At 45.2% G+C, this 13,997-nt stretch overlaps 1 protein-coding gene across 1 annotated transcript in view; it reads right to left on the reverse strand.

The window, feature by feature from the left end:
* Positions 1 to 5,983, reverse strand: part of LOC147009507 (follistatin-related protein 4-like) — a 172,673-nt gene extending 166,690 nt beyond the window's left edge. The window contains exon 1 of the mRNA XM_085863416.1: positions 5,146 to 5,983. Within this exon, the coding sequence (XP_085719542.1) occupies positions 5,146 to 5,244 (99 nt within the window). The 5' untranslated portion in view covers positions 5,245 to 5,983. The remainder of the gene's footprint in view (positions 1 to 5,145) is intronic.
* Between the last annotated feature and the right edge of the window lie 8,014 nt (positions 5,984 to 13,997).

Here is a 13,997-nt window from a genome sequence, read left to right on the forward strand (position 1 = left end):
ACGTCGTTCCTTTTTATAGCCGGCCTTGAAAATGCAAAAACGTAGGAAAAGGTCACAGGGAGAAATCACATATTGTGAGAACTAGCCTTAAACCCTACCTAGTTAACACAGCACCACCCACATGTGGTGACACGTAAACAATTTAAGCTCAAGTTTCCCCAATTAAATTACATCGAGATGTCTCCTGCTCGTCCACAGACCATGCTATACCATCTACTACACTAAAAAAATAGAATATGTTTGTATGTGTGTGTTTGTTCGTCCTTTATAGACGGCCGAACCGTTGGATGGAATGAGATGAAATTTGGCATGAGTGATCCTTGGGACATGAGAACGGACATGGGGGGGGGGGGGGTTCAAGTTGAAGGTCATGGGGTCAAGGTCACCGGGTAACTTCAATTTCTCAATTTCATCTGATCGAGACGGGACCAACGCCATTAGACAGATAATCAAAATTAAATGCAACAGTTCATTGATGACATTCACTTCCGACTTCCGGTTTTCGAGTAATGACGTCATAAATTGACTAAAATGTCAATTTTTCATGTTTGTTTGTCCTTTATAGACGGCCAAACCGTTGGAAAGAATGAGATGAAACTTGGCATATGTGATCTTTGCGAACGGACATAAGGGGATCAAGGTCAAGGTCAAAGGTCATGGGGTCAAGGTCACCGGATAACGTCAATTTCTCAATTTCATCCGATCGAGATGGGACCAACGCCATTCAACAGATAACTAACTGTACCCACCCATGGGCGGGTACTTTGCTACTACAATCCTATCTTTACTCTGAAATTTCTCCATCTACCCCACAAACATAACAATATATATATATATATATATATATATATATATATATATATATATATATATATATATATATATATATATATATTAGCGGGGTGTACTTACACATTGTGTAAGCATAGGAGCCTTGTTTCCCCCATTGTCTCGGGTCGCTCACCTGCATTTAATTTTTAATTTACTTATTTTCATCAATTTATATTTTCGTTTACGGATGCTTTCCGACAGTTCTGTGATTCTTCCTGGTGTATCGGCTTTGATGTCCATCAGCACGCAAAATTACCGTGCTTCCCTATTGTCTCGGGTCTCTCACCTGCATTTTTTTCATGGTTTTTTTTCCATGCTATTTATTTTATTTGTGGATATTATCCGATGGTTCTGTGATTTTTTTCCGGTGTACCGGCTTCGATGAGTGGTTCGTGCTCCGTCACCCTGAGTGAGTGGTTCGTGCTCTGTCACCCTGAGTGAATGATTTGTGCTCCGTCACCCTGAGTGAGTGGTTCGTGCTCAGTCACCCTGAGTGAGTGGTTCGTACTCCGTCACCCTGAGTGAGTGGTTTGTGCTCCGTCACGCTGAGTGAGTGGTTCGTGCTCAGTCACCCTGAGTGAGTGGTTCGTGCTCCGTCACCCTGAGTGAGTGGTTTGTGCTCCGTCACCCTGAGTGAGTGGTTTGTGCTCCGTCACCCTGAGTGAGTGGTTCGTGCTCCGTCACCCTGAGTGAGTGGTTCGTGCTCTGTCACCCTGAGTGAATGATTTGTGCTCCGTCACCCTGAGTGAGTGGTTCGTGCTCCGTCACCCTGAGTGAGTGGTTTGTGCTCCGTCACGCTGAGTGAGTGGTTTGTGCTCCGTCACCCTGAGCGAGTGGTTCGTGCTCCATCACCCTGAGCAAGTGGTTTGTGCTCTGTCATCCTGAGCGAGTGGTTCATGCTCTGTTACCGAGTGAGTGGTTTGTGCTCCGTCATCCTGAGCGAGTGGTTCGTGCTCTGTTACCGAGTGAGTGGTTTGTGCTCCGTCATCCTGAGCGAGTGGTTCATGCTCTGTTACCGAGTGAGTGGTTTGTGCTCCGTCATCCTGAGCGAGTGGTTCGTGCTCTGTTACCGAGTGAGTGGTTTGTGTTCCATCACCCTAAGTGAGTGGTTCGTGTTCCGTCACCCTGAGCGAGTTGTTGTGAAATAACACCCGGTTTCCAGACCGTTTGCCGTATTAAGATGTTTTCTAAATTACCCAGCCAAATGTTTTTCCACCCATCACATGCAGCTGTTTATAAAGAATAATGTTTTGGGACATATCCCTGAAATGTCTATGTAAATGCAATGTTGTTTTTCGGTGAAAGTTACTCAAGGTTTCTGGGTTGTGCACAGTACCTACTGCAGTCAGTAATCACACTGACTCTAACCTGCCAATTCCTGAAAAAATTGCCGATATCAGCCAAGCACGTGTGTGTGTGTGTGTGTGTGTGTGTGTGTGTGTGTGTGTGTGTGTGTGTGTGTGTGTGTGTGTGTGTGTGTGTGTGTGTGTGTGTGTGTGTGTGTGTGTGTGTGTGTGTGTGTGTGTGTGTGTGTGTGTGTGTGTGGTTCCAAAAGCATAACATATTCTCTCTGCTAACTGCTAACTCCCCTACCATGCATCCATCTCTCTCTCTCTCTCTCTCTCTCTCTCTCTCTCTCTCTCTCTCTCTCTCTCTCTCTCTCTCTCTCTCTCTCTCTCTCTCTCCCTCTCTTTGTCTGTCTCTCTGTCTCTCTCTGTCTCTCTCTCTCTCTCTCTCTCTCTCTCTCTCTCTCTCTCTCTCTCTCTCTCTCTCTCTCTCTCTCTCTCTCTCTCTCTCTCTCTCTCTCTCTCTGTATCTCTGGACATATCCGGACAGTGGTTATGTCTGGACGGTGTTTTTATCCGGACGTGTCCGAGCAGTGTTTGTCTCAGGCCAGCTTGGCTCCGGATGCGTCCGGGCAGTATTTATGTTAGAACGGAAGTTTGTCTCCAGACCATGTTTATATGACCGGTAGAAAATGGATTTCAGACCGTATTTTGTTTCCCTCTTCACTGTTATTCTATGCAGAATCATTTTGATGAGACGGTATGAATCTTAATTAACACTCCACCACACGTCTGCCTTCCCTTCCTCTCACCTCACAATGTCTTCCCTGCCCCCACCCTCCTGTATCCTTTCCCCTCCACCTCTTCCCTCTCCCTCCCCCACCCCTCTCTCCCTCTTTTCGGGTGGTGTGTGTGTGTGTGTGTCCATCCATTGGGACCATACTCTGTGCAGAGTGTTGGTGCTACCCAAGCAGTCTCCTTGGCTGTTGGACACAATCCTGGACGGGTCGCCACTCCGACACAGGATACCAGCAAGCTGGCACTCATTTTGCCGACCTCAGAAGGATGACAGGTCGAGTTAACCCCACCTGGTATGAATTCAACAGCTGAGCAGGATTTGAACTCAGGACCCTCGGATCCCAAGCCCACCACCCGAACCACTAAGTCAACACCAGGCTTGTGTGTGTATATATTTATATTATAATATAAAGTCAAAAGAGCAAGAACACAGAATGGATCAGGATGCAACAGCACAAAAGGAACAGCAGAGCCGAGGGACAAAATATATGGAGATGGACACACAAGGGACGTGGGTAAGTGAGGTGTGGAAGAAGGTGCGAGGAGTAGACAAGATGGATGCAGGAGCAAAATCTGAGGAAAGGAAAAACTGGGGAAAAAAAATGCTTTTTTGGGGGGGGGAGGGGTGGTGGTAGTTTATCGTGGAGAGAAAAGATCATGCTTTGGGGGATGGTCTGAGATGGTGAAGAACATCTGTCTTGAAGGCCTGTAGGTAAGAATGAGATTGAAGAGAACATGGTAGTTGGTTCCACAGGTGGTAAAGACCTCAGAATGCATACCATTGCAGGAGTTATTGTACAGGATTCGATCTATGAGAACAACAAGACTTATAATCTAAAATCTTAGCAGCAATTATAATCTGAAAGGGTGTTGAAGCCACTTCGTCATCCCCAACCTCGGTGAAACGTGTTTACAGCAGAACTGTACTCTTATCTTCCTCTGTGGAGATCTTTTTTTCAATGCATTCCTTTGTTTTGCTTGCTAGTTGTCATTGTTAGTAAGTGCACCGTGACAGTGGCATGCAATTCGCTCGCTTACAAGACCCTTCTCTCACACTCTCACGGTTTGGCTTCATTTTTGTTTTCGTTTGATGGAGCAATAACTTCAAATTCAACTACACATGAAATCTAAAGAGCTGTTAGTAAAGTTAGATCTTTGTATTTTTTCATAACGACTCGACATTGGCTCGAGCTGATGGAAGGACATGAGAGCTTTTGCCGAAAGGTTGGTGCACTCAGGAAGAGGGCGGACAGGAATCCCTTGCAGTTAATCTCCAAAGCCAAGATAAAAAGGCAATCCATTTACTCGGTACCTTGTTTGCACCTTTCTGTGCGTGAAATTCTGAACACCGGCCTCGAAGGTCTCCGGACGAACGACTGGGTGTTACCGAGAAGCAAATTCATGGCAGTCATATCTCTCGCGTCGCGCATTCCATGGCGACTCGCATGGTACAGAGTACGAGTCGAGAATATATCAGATACTCGTGTTTCTACAGAGGGTATCTCGATGCAATGTGAAAGCACTTCCAAGAATATTTCAGAGAAATTAATTCAATCGCAGATAAAGGGGCGATATCGAGCATTTCCAATAGATAACTCACAGACGGCAGCGGCACATATCGCTCCCGCTACCGTGCAGCAAGGGCTGTATGGGACTCGGTTCTGGTGCTTTCATCAGCACTCACAGTTTGGAGTCGCACATTATCTGATACATATATGTGACATACACAAGCTCTTTCTAACCACTCACCGACTGACTCAATGACTGACTAACTGAAATGAATGTTCGCTACCTTCCGGATGACGTACAAAGCTGCAATTTTTCATGCTGATGGACATCGAAGCCGACACACCGGGAAGAATCGCAGAACCATGGGAAAGCATCCGTGATTGAAAATATAAATAAATTAAATAAATGAAAAAAATTAAATGAAAATAATAAATGCAGGTGAGCGACCCGAGGCAATGGGGGAAACACAGTTCATTATTGCTTACAATGTGTAAGCATACCCCACAAGTGTATATATATATATATATATATATATATATATATATATATATATATATATATATATATAAACACACACACACACATACAAGGAGTATACCCAACTGAAGCAACACATAGCAAAGTATTAGAGAAATTGGGACAGGTCTTGGTTATATTTAGAAACTCGCTTCGGTCACCTTGTTGATGAAGTGTACATTTTTGAGTGACGATCTGCCCTTACCGTGGCGCGTCGACCCCTAAGCCATGAAGTGGGAGCCTCTCCAAGGACCACGGACAGCAGTAGCAGCAGCAACAGTGCCGGCAAGGAAATATGTCCCATTTCGGCGTTTCACAGCTCCTCGGGAGACGCGTGCACGTGGCTCGGGTGGACGATGTGCCCGGACGTGTATTGCTCTTCTGGCCGGCGATATGGCGCACGGATGGGAAAGAGGGGCTCAGCGACGGGCGAGCAGGCGGGTGACGGGCCGCGCCTGCCCAGATCTCGCCGAAAGGGGCACAAGCGCACGGAGGAGCCGCTGAGCCCAGGCGGTGAGCGCGAGCAGTGGGCACTCCCTGCCGCCGCCGAGCTTGCAATCCTGACGATGCGGCGACCCGCGTGCCTGTGACGCTCACACCGGGTGCTTTGGGGCTCGTTACGCACGCGTGCTGCACTGCCCTCGCGCCCACGTGCTTTTTAACCACGTTACCGTCTTGCTCTCACTGTCATCATGCAGCCCTGAAGCCACGCACATCGACTCGCTTGCGCACGCACATCGACTCGCTTGCGCACGCACATCGACTCGCTTGCGCACGCACATGGCGGTCACGAACTCCGAAAACTACTCGTTCGCTCAACGATAAAATGACCTGCCGCAATCGAAGAGCGGACAGTATCGCTACAAACGATTTGTGGTCATTTCCTTATTTATTTATTTTACTTCCTCCACGAGGAGTTTAATAATTCTTCCTCTTTTTTTTTGAAAATTCGTCTTTATACTTCGTTCCGCTTCGGCAGTTTGATTCTTCGTCGTTTCCAAGCGAGTCGCACACAGCCACCCTGTCCGAGTGAGTGTTAAATTCGCAAAGTGTCCAAAGTGCACACAGACAGGTTCACAGGGTGATCACGGGGCTCCTCCACTCCCCCATCCCCACTCCAGGCCTCCACCTCCACCCTCACCCCTCCCACCACATCTTTCACGTGCCACAATGTCGTCTGCATTTCAGAATGTCCGAGGTGGTTCAAGCATGAATTACCTGTCGCAGTTCCATCGGGCATCGAGCTCGCATTCGGAGATGCCATCAATCTTCTTGCAGTGTCTATCTCCGTGTGTCTGCACTGGTACGTGCGGTCTTCTCATCGGATACATGGATAAACACACACTCGATCTGCACCGGCAGCATGTGTGCGAGTTCCTTTTGTGTTTGCAGTGCCGTGAACAGAACCGCTCACGTGCAGGTTCACACATCTTCACAATTCCCCAATTCCCAACCTCCTTTAACCACATTCAGCGGTCTCATGGCTGGACCCTCTGAGACGTCGTGGGTTTGAACCCTGGCCGAGTTATACACCAAAGACTTCAACAAATGGTACACGCTGCTTCATTTCTTGACGTTCAGCACTTAGAGGATAAAGCACAAACAACCATCAGTTTTCTTTGAGGATTTCTGACTCATTCGAGGTCATTTGTGTGTTCTTTGGTCAGGGCACTGCATCACACGGCATGTTCGTTCTTTGATCACCGGATGGACATGTGTCATGTTCTCAGTACGGAGGTGTAAACCATCAGTGAAGGTTGTCCATGCGCCCAATGGTCGTGCTGAAGATTTCCCCATTAAAGTGCAATGAAAGGTAATCCGGCAGAAACGGTGATCTCCAAGACATTGAAGATTGCGCATTCCGAAGCATTTCCTACCTTTTAGTAAATTTAACCACATTCATTGTGGTGTCTCAGAGCGTTAGGGCATCTGGCCCGATGAACCTGCAATGAGACATTGGCAAGATAATTCACGTTGAGGGCTGCTCGGCCAATACCAGTTCACTCAGGTGGTTATTGAGGCCAAGGAAGATTGTACGTCTCTCTGCACCGGAAGCGATTCCACAATTACCTGCATTCTTTTTCAATCATCGGTCGCTCCGTAATTACAGCATTTGAACCGCTCAAGGGTTTCATTGACAAAGCCGCTTTTCTTGGCCTCTCTTTGGGAAGTCTGCTTTGATGTATGAACCGTGGGGATCCAAAATGCAGAGTGTGGATGGTGAGAAGTGACATTATTTAATTCGTACTCCAGCTCATTAGTGCACTCGCCCTGAAAGGAAGGCAACTGTCCGTGGGAGGATTAGAAAGCGGGAGGATGGATGAATGGGAACTGACAAGCCCACATTGAAGACGAGTTGGCATAGGAAGGTTAATGGGGGCAGAAATTTTCGCTGGAAGCTATGGAAGATAATGCGAGATGGCAATTGGATTGGTTCCTTGAATTCCTGGAGGGAAGAGCAACCGGGAGTGGACTGAATCTGAGAAGTGGTTCAACAGGTGGGAGAAAAGAGGAGTGGAGTTGGGTGAAAAGCGTGTTTTGAGAGGTTAACAATGAGATACTGGAAGAAAGTGGGACCTGGAGGTGTTGAAGTCCCATGGTGCAAGGGGAGCAAGACCAGAACAAAGGCTACAGAAAGCGGAGGCGAACAACTTGTCTGCTTTTGTATGAGTATGCAGGGGTGCAGAACCTATTTCTGGCCTCGTGGTGGATCATGAAGATGCTCAGAGCTTCGGTTTCCACAGCATCCAGGTGTTGCAAGTCTAATGCAGGTAAATGAGCTCACAAGGAAAAGAGGACTTTTCATCAAGCTGTGAACAGAGCTCAGGTGTTATCATCATCATCACCAGGAAGAACTTGGCATGACGGAGGAACTTTGGAGGCCGGTTGTAATTGATGTCAAGATCTAGAAATTTAAGGGACTGAACTTTTTTCTTGTAATTATCACAGAAATACCTGTGGAAAGGCAGGTGGACCCCCTCCTTCCACTCATCGAAGGCAGGCATTTTCAGCGTGAGGAATGGCAGCATATCCTAATCACATTTGAGTTGTCCGTTGCTGGATTTGTTCCTCATTGGAGTCAGATTTCACTAAATGCGCCACCCTGATGTAGTACCAGGAGGAGCTGCTTCATCTTGGAGCATACCGTCCTTCTGATCGACGTGTAAAGCCAGCTGTTAGACCTGCTGTACAGAGAGAGTATGAGTGGTATTTAAATCGAAGGAAAACTAGAGAGTGCTATTTAAAAAAGAGAAGCCATTGGGTTCTGATAACCTGCCGATGTCCTCTTTTTGGTGCACTCTGCTTTGGTGGGTATCGCAAGCTGGGATGAAGTCCTCTCAGGCCCCAAAGTATCAACGTTAATTTGTTTTTTATTGTACATTTTATGGGCAGAGTTGTGATGCTTTCATGCTAAACCCCAGGGACATTTTTCAGGTGTTCCGCATCATAGCATCCTCATTCCAAGGGCTCCTTTTCCTGTTAGGAGTTTGTGTACTATCCTATAATGGACTCTTTTATAGATTGTTACTGAACCCTGGCCAGCTTTCAGTTTAGTTCCTTTGTTGTGATACTTGCTGGCATCTCTTGCAAATATTCCTTGAGGTATTCATCATCACTAGCATATACCCGTGCTCCGCACGGAGTTGAATGGATGGCAAAAGGTGGATGAGGCATAATAGTTGATGTTATGGGAAGCTGGGGAGGGTGTCATTAGGGATGTGATGCACTATGGTTACCTGTCCTTAGTTTTCTAAAGGACCTCCCTGTAGATGACAATTTGGGTGAGTGTCTTGTTGCTGAATAGTCCTTGTGAGGAATTATTGTCCACTTTGATAGATATATAGGAGTAACCTCTTGCACGTGAAAATGCAACATATAGTTGGCCATGGGAGAACACAGGGGCTGGGAGGTATATTCCGAGTTTGTCAAATGTTTGGCCCTGGGATTTGTTTATGATCATCGAGTATGCGAGTCTGACTGGAAATTGCATCCTCTGCAGTGTGACTGGAAGGTTGGCGTCTGATGGGGCAAGTTTAACATGATATAGGCCTAGCCCTAGACTTAACAGGAGCAGTATTTTTTTTTTAAATAAATCTTTACTTTAAATACAATGTTTCTTACATTTTTTTGTGTCAAATTCACCTTCTGAGGAAGTCAGTCAGCATGTGCAGAAGAGGGTTTTACATTGCAGACGCTGTTTTCGAGGAGTGGCATTACGCCTCTGGGCGGTGACTGTCTGTCGACGACAGACGTAATGACGTCAGCGAATGGTCGATGACGTCATGACGGAATTACGCCTCTCAGCGGTGACGTCACACGTCGCCATGCAAACGAATGTAAAAATTAGAAAATCGCCCAAAATTCCCAAACCTGTCCGTCTGGAGTGATCTCACATAGCCCACGCTGTTCATTAGATCACAGAGCAACCGCAAGCCGAAAATGGAGACAATCCGTCCGGCAGTTTTGGAGGAGATACGTCAAATTAAGTGCAGACGTTAACAGAAATAATATAGAGATTGCAGTCGTTCTGACCATTACTGACATGGCGTCAATTTTATTCACTCTCCGCATTGTCTTCCTGTTATTTTTAGCTCCTTACACATAAGTGACAGCTTGAGCTGTTTCTGACAACGTTGGCCAAACACATTGGGTGCACTGACTACTTTGGCCAAACTCATTGGGTACACTGACTACTGTGGCCAAACTCATTGGGTACACTGACTAATTGGCCAAACTCATTGGGTACACTGACTACTGTGGCTAAACACATTGGGTGCACTGACTACTTTGGCCAAACTCATTGGGTACACTGACTACTGTGGCCAAACACATTGGGTGCACTGACTACTTTGGCCAAACTCATCGGGTACACTGACTACTGTGCCCAAACTCATTGGGTACACTGACTACTTTGGCCAAACTCATTGGGTATACTGACTACTTTTGCCAAATTCATTGGGTATAATGACTACTTTGGCCAAACTCATTGGGTACACTGACTTTGGCCAAACTCATTGGGTATACTGACTACTGTGGCCAAAACCATTGGGTATACTGACTACTGTGGCCAAACTTATTGGGTACACTGACTACTTTGACCAAACTCATTGGGTACACTGACTACTGTGGCCAAACACATTTGGTGCACTGACTACTTTGGCCAAACTCATTGGATACACTGACTACTGTGGCCAAACACTTTGGGTGCACTGACTACTTTGGCCAAACTCATTGGATACACTGACTACTTTGGCCAAACTCATTGGGTACACTGACTACTTTGGCCAAACTCATTGGGTATACTGACTACTGTGGCCAAAATCATTGAGTACACTTAATACTGTGGCCAAACTCTTTGGGTATACTTACTACTGTGGCCAAAATCCTTGGGTATACTGACTACTGTGGCCAAAGTTATTGGGTACACTGACTAATTTGGCTAAAATCATTGGGTATACTGACTACTTTTGCCAAAATCATTGGGTATACTGACTACTTTTGACAAAATCATTGGGTATACTGACTACTTTTGACAAAATCATTGGGTATACTGACTACTTTTGACAAAATCATTGGGTATACTGACCACTTTTGCCAAAATCATTGGGTATACTGACTACTTTTGCCAAGCTCATTGGGTATAATGACTGCTTTGGCCAAACTCATTCTGCTGCAATCATGAATGCCATCCTTTGCTTTTGTTATTTAAGAGTATTCTTACTGGTTGCACTTCCTTAAGATGTTCAGTGCCAATGATGGATGCAATGGTCAGGTCATATTTGAGGATACCAACTGTCATTATCCATGATATCCTAGTTGTGACATGCTTCCACAACTCCACAGGGACTGTGATGTTGAGGGTTTTTACTGAGGTGCTGATGGATTATTTGGCACATCGTTATGCCTCCGCGTGAATTGCAGTTGTCCTGACAGCAGTGTTTTGCATCCCGAGAGAAGGCGATGGTGCTTTCCATTTTGAATCTGCAAAACATGTGCACCTGCCCATTTGATTCGGTACTTGCCATTTTTACAAGGCCAAATATGCGACGTCTTTCATTGTGGACATATTTACAATGAATCGTTTTCCATCCTAATTCAGCTGCCCTCTTGTTGGTTGTTATCTCCATTTGCAGGTTCTCCATCGTAATTCAGCTGCCCTCTCTTCTTAGCCATTCCTGAGAGCCATTATTACCCCGTGTGCGCAAAGTGAAAAGTGGGGTTAAGCATTTGGTTCAGTCTGTCTGTCTGTCTGTCTGTCTGTCTGTCTGTCTACAGATGTCAGCATGATTGAGGATCTACTTAATTTCAATTGAATGTTATATATTGAACACTGTAGAACATGAACCGGAACACGAATTTGCATGTTAGCAGTACTTTGGTGATGAATTTAGCAAATTGTATGGAATTATGTCCCGAGTGTGCATGCACAGAGAGAAGTCAGGTAATTTTTTCGACTGTTTGGCTGGCTGGCAGTTAAAAAAAAATTGAACATTATTTCAAACAGGTAAGTTACTGTTTAAGGACGTCATAAAGGACACAGACAAAAGGTACGAATAACTAATTTAGCGTGTAAAATAAGGTAGTGTAAAAGATGGGGCAGCATTAGTGGTGAACATCTGAAAAAAAAGAGTTTTGTTTTTTTTCCGGCAACCTTTAAAATCTATATTTTATTTCAATTAAATTATACACTCAAACACTGTTGAACACAAATCGCCTTATTGGCACTTTCAACGCCCTTCTGTTTAGCAGTACTTGGACACAATATTACGCCATTTTACATCATCTCGACCAATAAAATTTGCTGGTCACAGACCCCGCCCACGTCCTTTTTTTCTCAAGACTGCACGCAGTAAGGTCTTCCATGAACTCTCTAGTTATGGATTGTATCTAAATTAACAAAAATCACCTTTTTGATCATAACTTGAATAATTTTCCTCCAATTTTCATAATGTTGAGTTTTATGGATAGATTGCAGAAGGGGACACATGTTTTATTTATTTATTTATTTATTTAATTTACACTCTATCCCGAAATGTTGAAGGTCAAGGTCATGTGGCGGTCCGAAAAATTTATGGCCATCATTGGACCGCAAGGGAGGCTCACCCTTGGCGATCGCGATATCTAGTTCCTGTGTTCATCCGTAAACGTTGTCTCCTAGATTATCGTTGCCTTGATGGCATTGAAGGTTTGTCTACCGACATGATGTTTATATGGAAAATGTTTTTGAAAGGACGCATGTCATTGGCTGATGATTTGCATCGTTTTGCATCATTTACATCGAGGAGGCCACTTGGTGGCCCACTCTTTTTTTAAATGTACCATGCGGTCTTTACGTTCAACCAACAAATGTTAGCAAGTGGAACAGCTGGCTTAATGCCCCCTCTACTTGGTGGTGTACTCATTAATGCACTATGACACAGCCTGTAAAGCCCCAGGTTGACAGATTATAGTCTGGTCAGGCATCCAACCCAGACAGCTCAAAGACAAATACATCATACCCTGCCCAGCATACCATTCCCTTTTTAAAATTTCATTCAAATAACAGTGAAAGGACAATCACTTTTGAATTCTACTGCCTTTCTTTAAAAATAGATTCATTTCCAACTACATTTAAGGATAAGTTCTCATCCTCTGCACAGACAAACCTTCTCTGAGAAAGTTTTCTCTCCAATTCGATGAAGACATTTGCATTTCGCACAAATATCCATCAGTCACGCACTCTCCATTTCAGAAGCGTTTTCATTCGAATCACTCAATGCGTCCGAGTGTTTATTCACGAAATTACAAAAGTTGAGAATTGGATAAAAATGGAGCAGCGTCAGTCCCGAGCACGGCCCCAGTGGGTATTTGGGAAGGAAATTAACACCAAAGTTATTCCGTGCCCTACCCTATTAAACCCTTACACCCCGACGACACCCCGTGAACACAAGTTAATTAATGAGAGCATGCTGGGGATGTGAAGGACAGTACCATGATATCCCTACGACTCACCATGCCCTCCCTCCATGATCTCTGCCATATTCCTCAGGAGCGGAGCTAACGGTCCAAAGGAGATCACGGCACGGCATTCATGGCCAAGTCCTTGTGAGCGACACATAGTACGTGCCAAGACTTCAGGAACTCTTTCTGGCTAGCTCAAGAAAGTTTGAACAATTAATTTCAATTCGCAGCACCAGAGGGTCATGACATGCGTTTCCTATTTCTAAAAAATGGGATCTTGTAAAGGTATCCATCTCTGACACCAACCAGTTATGGGTTTTATATCGTTGTGTGCACTTGCTTATGCCTACGTTTGTGCAAGGATGACTGAGGCAACAATAGAAAGAAAAGAAATCTGCATTTCTGTCGAACATACATCCAAGGAAAGAGATACCTGCCTAAAGAGGGTTCAGTGCAGTGATACAACATTGATTCCAGGCCTAGTTCGGCTAAGTTAGGAGGAGCAGCTGAAGGAGATGGTTTTATGCACGAGAAAGGAGGTGGATACAAATAAAAATTTTCAGCCTCAGAGTAAAATTAGAGCGAGGACAGTGGTACGGCAAGGGTCTTTCACTCAGAGAGCAGTTACTGCATGGAATGGTCTACATGGAAACAGTGGCAGCAGAAACATTAGATAGATTTAAATTTGAGTTAGATAGGCACCGACAAGCACTGGTATCCCTGTGTCGTAAGAGGCGACGAGGGTTGCGTCAGGAAGGGCATCCGGCGTAAAACATGTGCCAAATCACTATGCGGATCATACGGATGATCCGCTGTGGCGACCCCAAACGGGAGCAGCCGAAAGAAGAAGAAGAAGGCACCGACAAGCACTGAGGTCATGGGTTATTTGGATATTAGCAGGAATGGTAGATAGCTCAGGTATTGATAGTGATTAGATACCTGTGTCATGATTTTGATATCTGTGAGAGGGTCTCGTCAAAAGCTGATCACTTGCTGACTATACTTGTTCACCACTCACGATAAAACAGTCTTGGCCCATCCCTCAAAAGAGGCTTACCTTGTGTAGCTTTTCTTGGCTGTTTTTTGCAGCTCTTTTATTTTACTCATACACATACA

This window comes from Eptatretus burgeri, chromosome 17 (genome assembly GCF_056783735.1).
Source record: "Eptatretus burgeri isolate ZD-2024b chromosome 17, Ebu_testis_v1, whole genome shotgun sequence".
NCBI classification, from domain to species: Eukaryota; Metazoa; Chordata; class Myxini; order Myxiniformes; family Myxinidae; genus Eptatretus; species Eptatretus burgeri.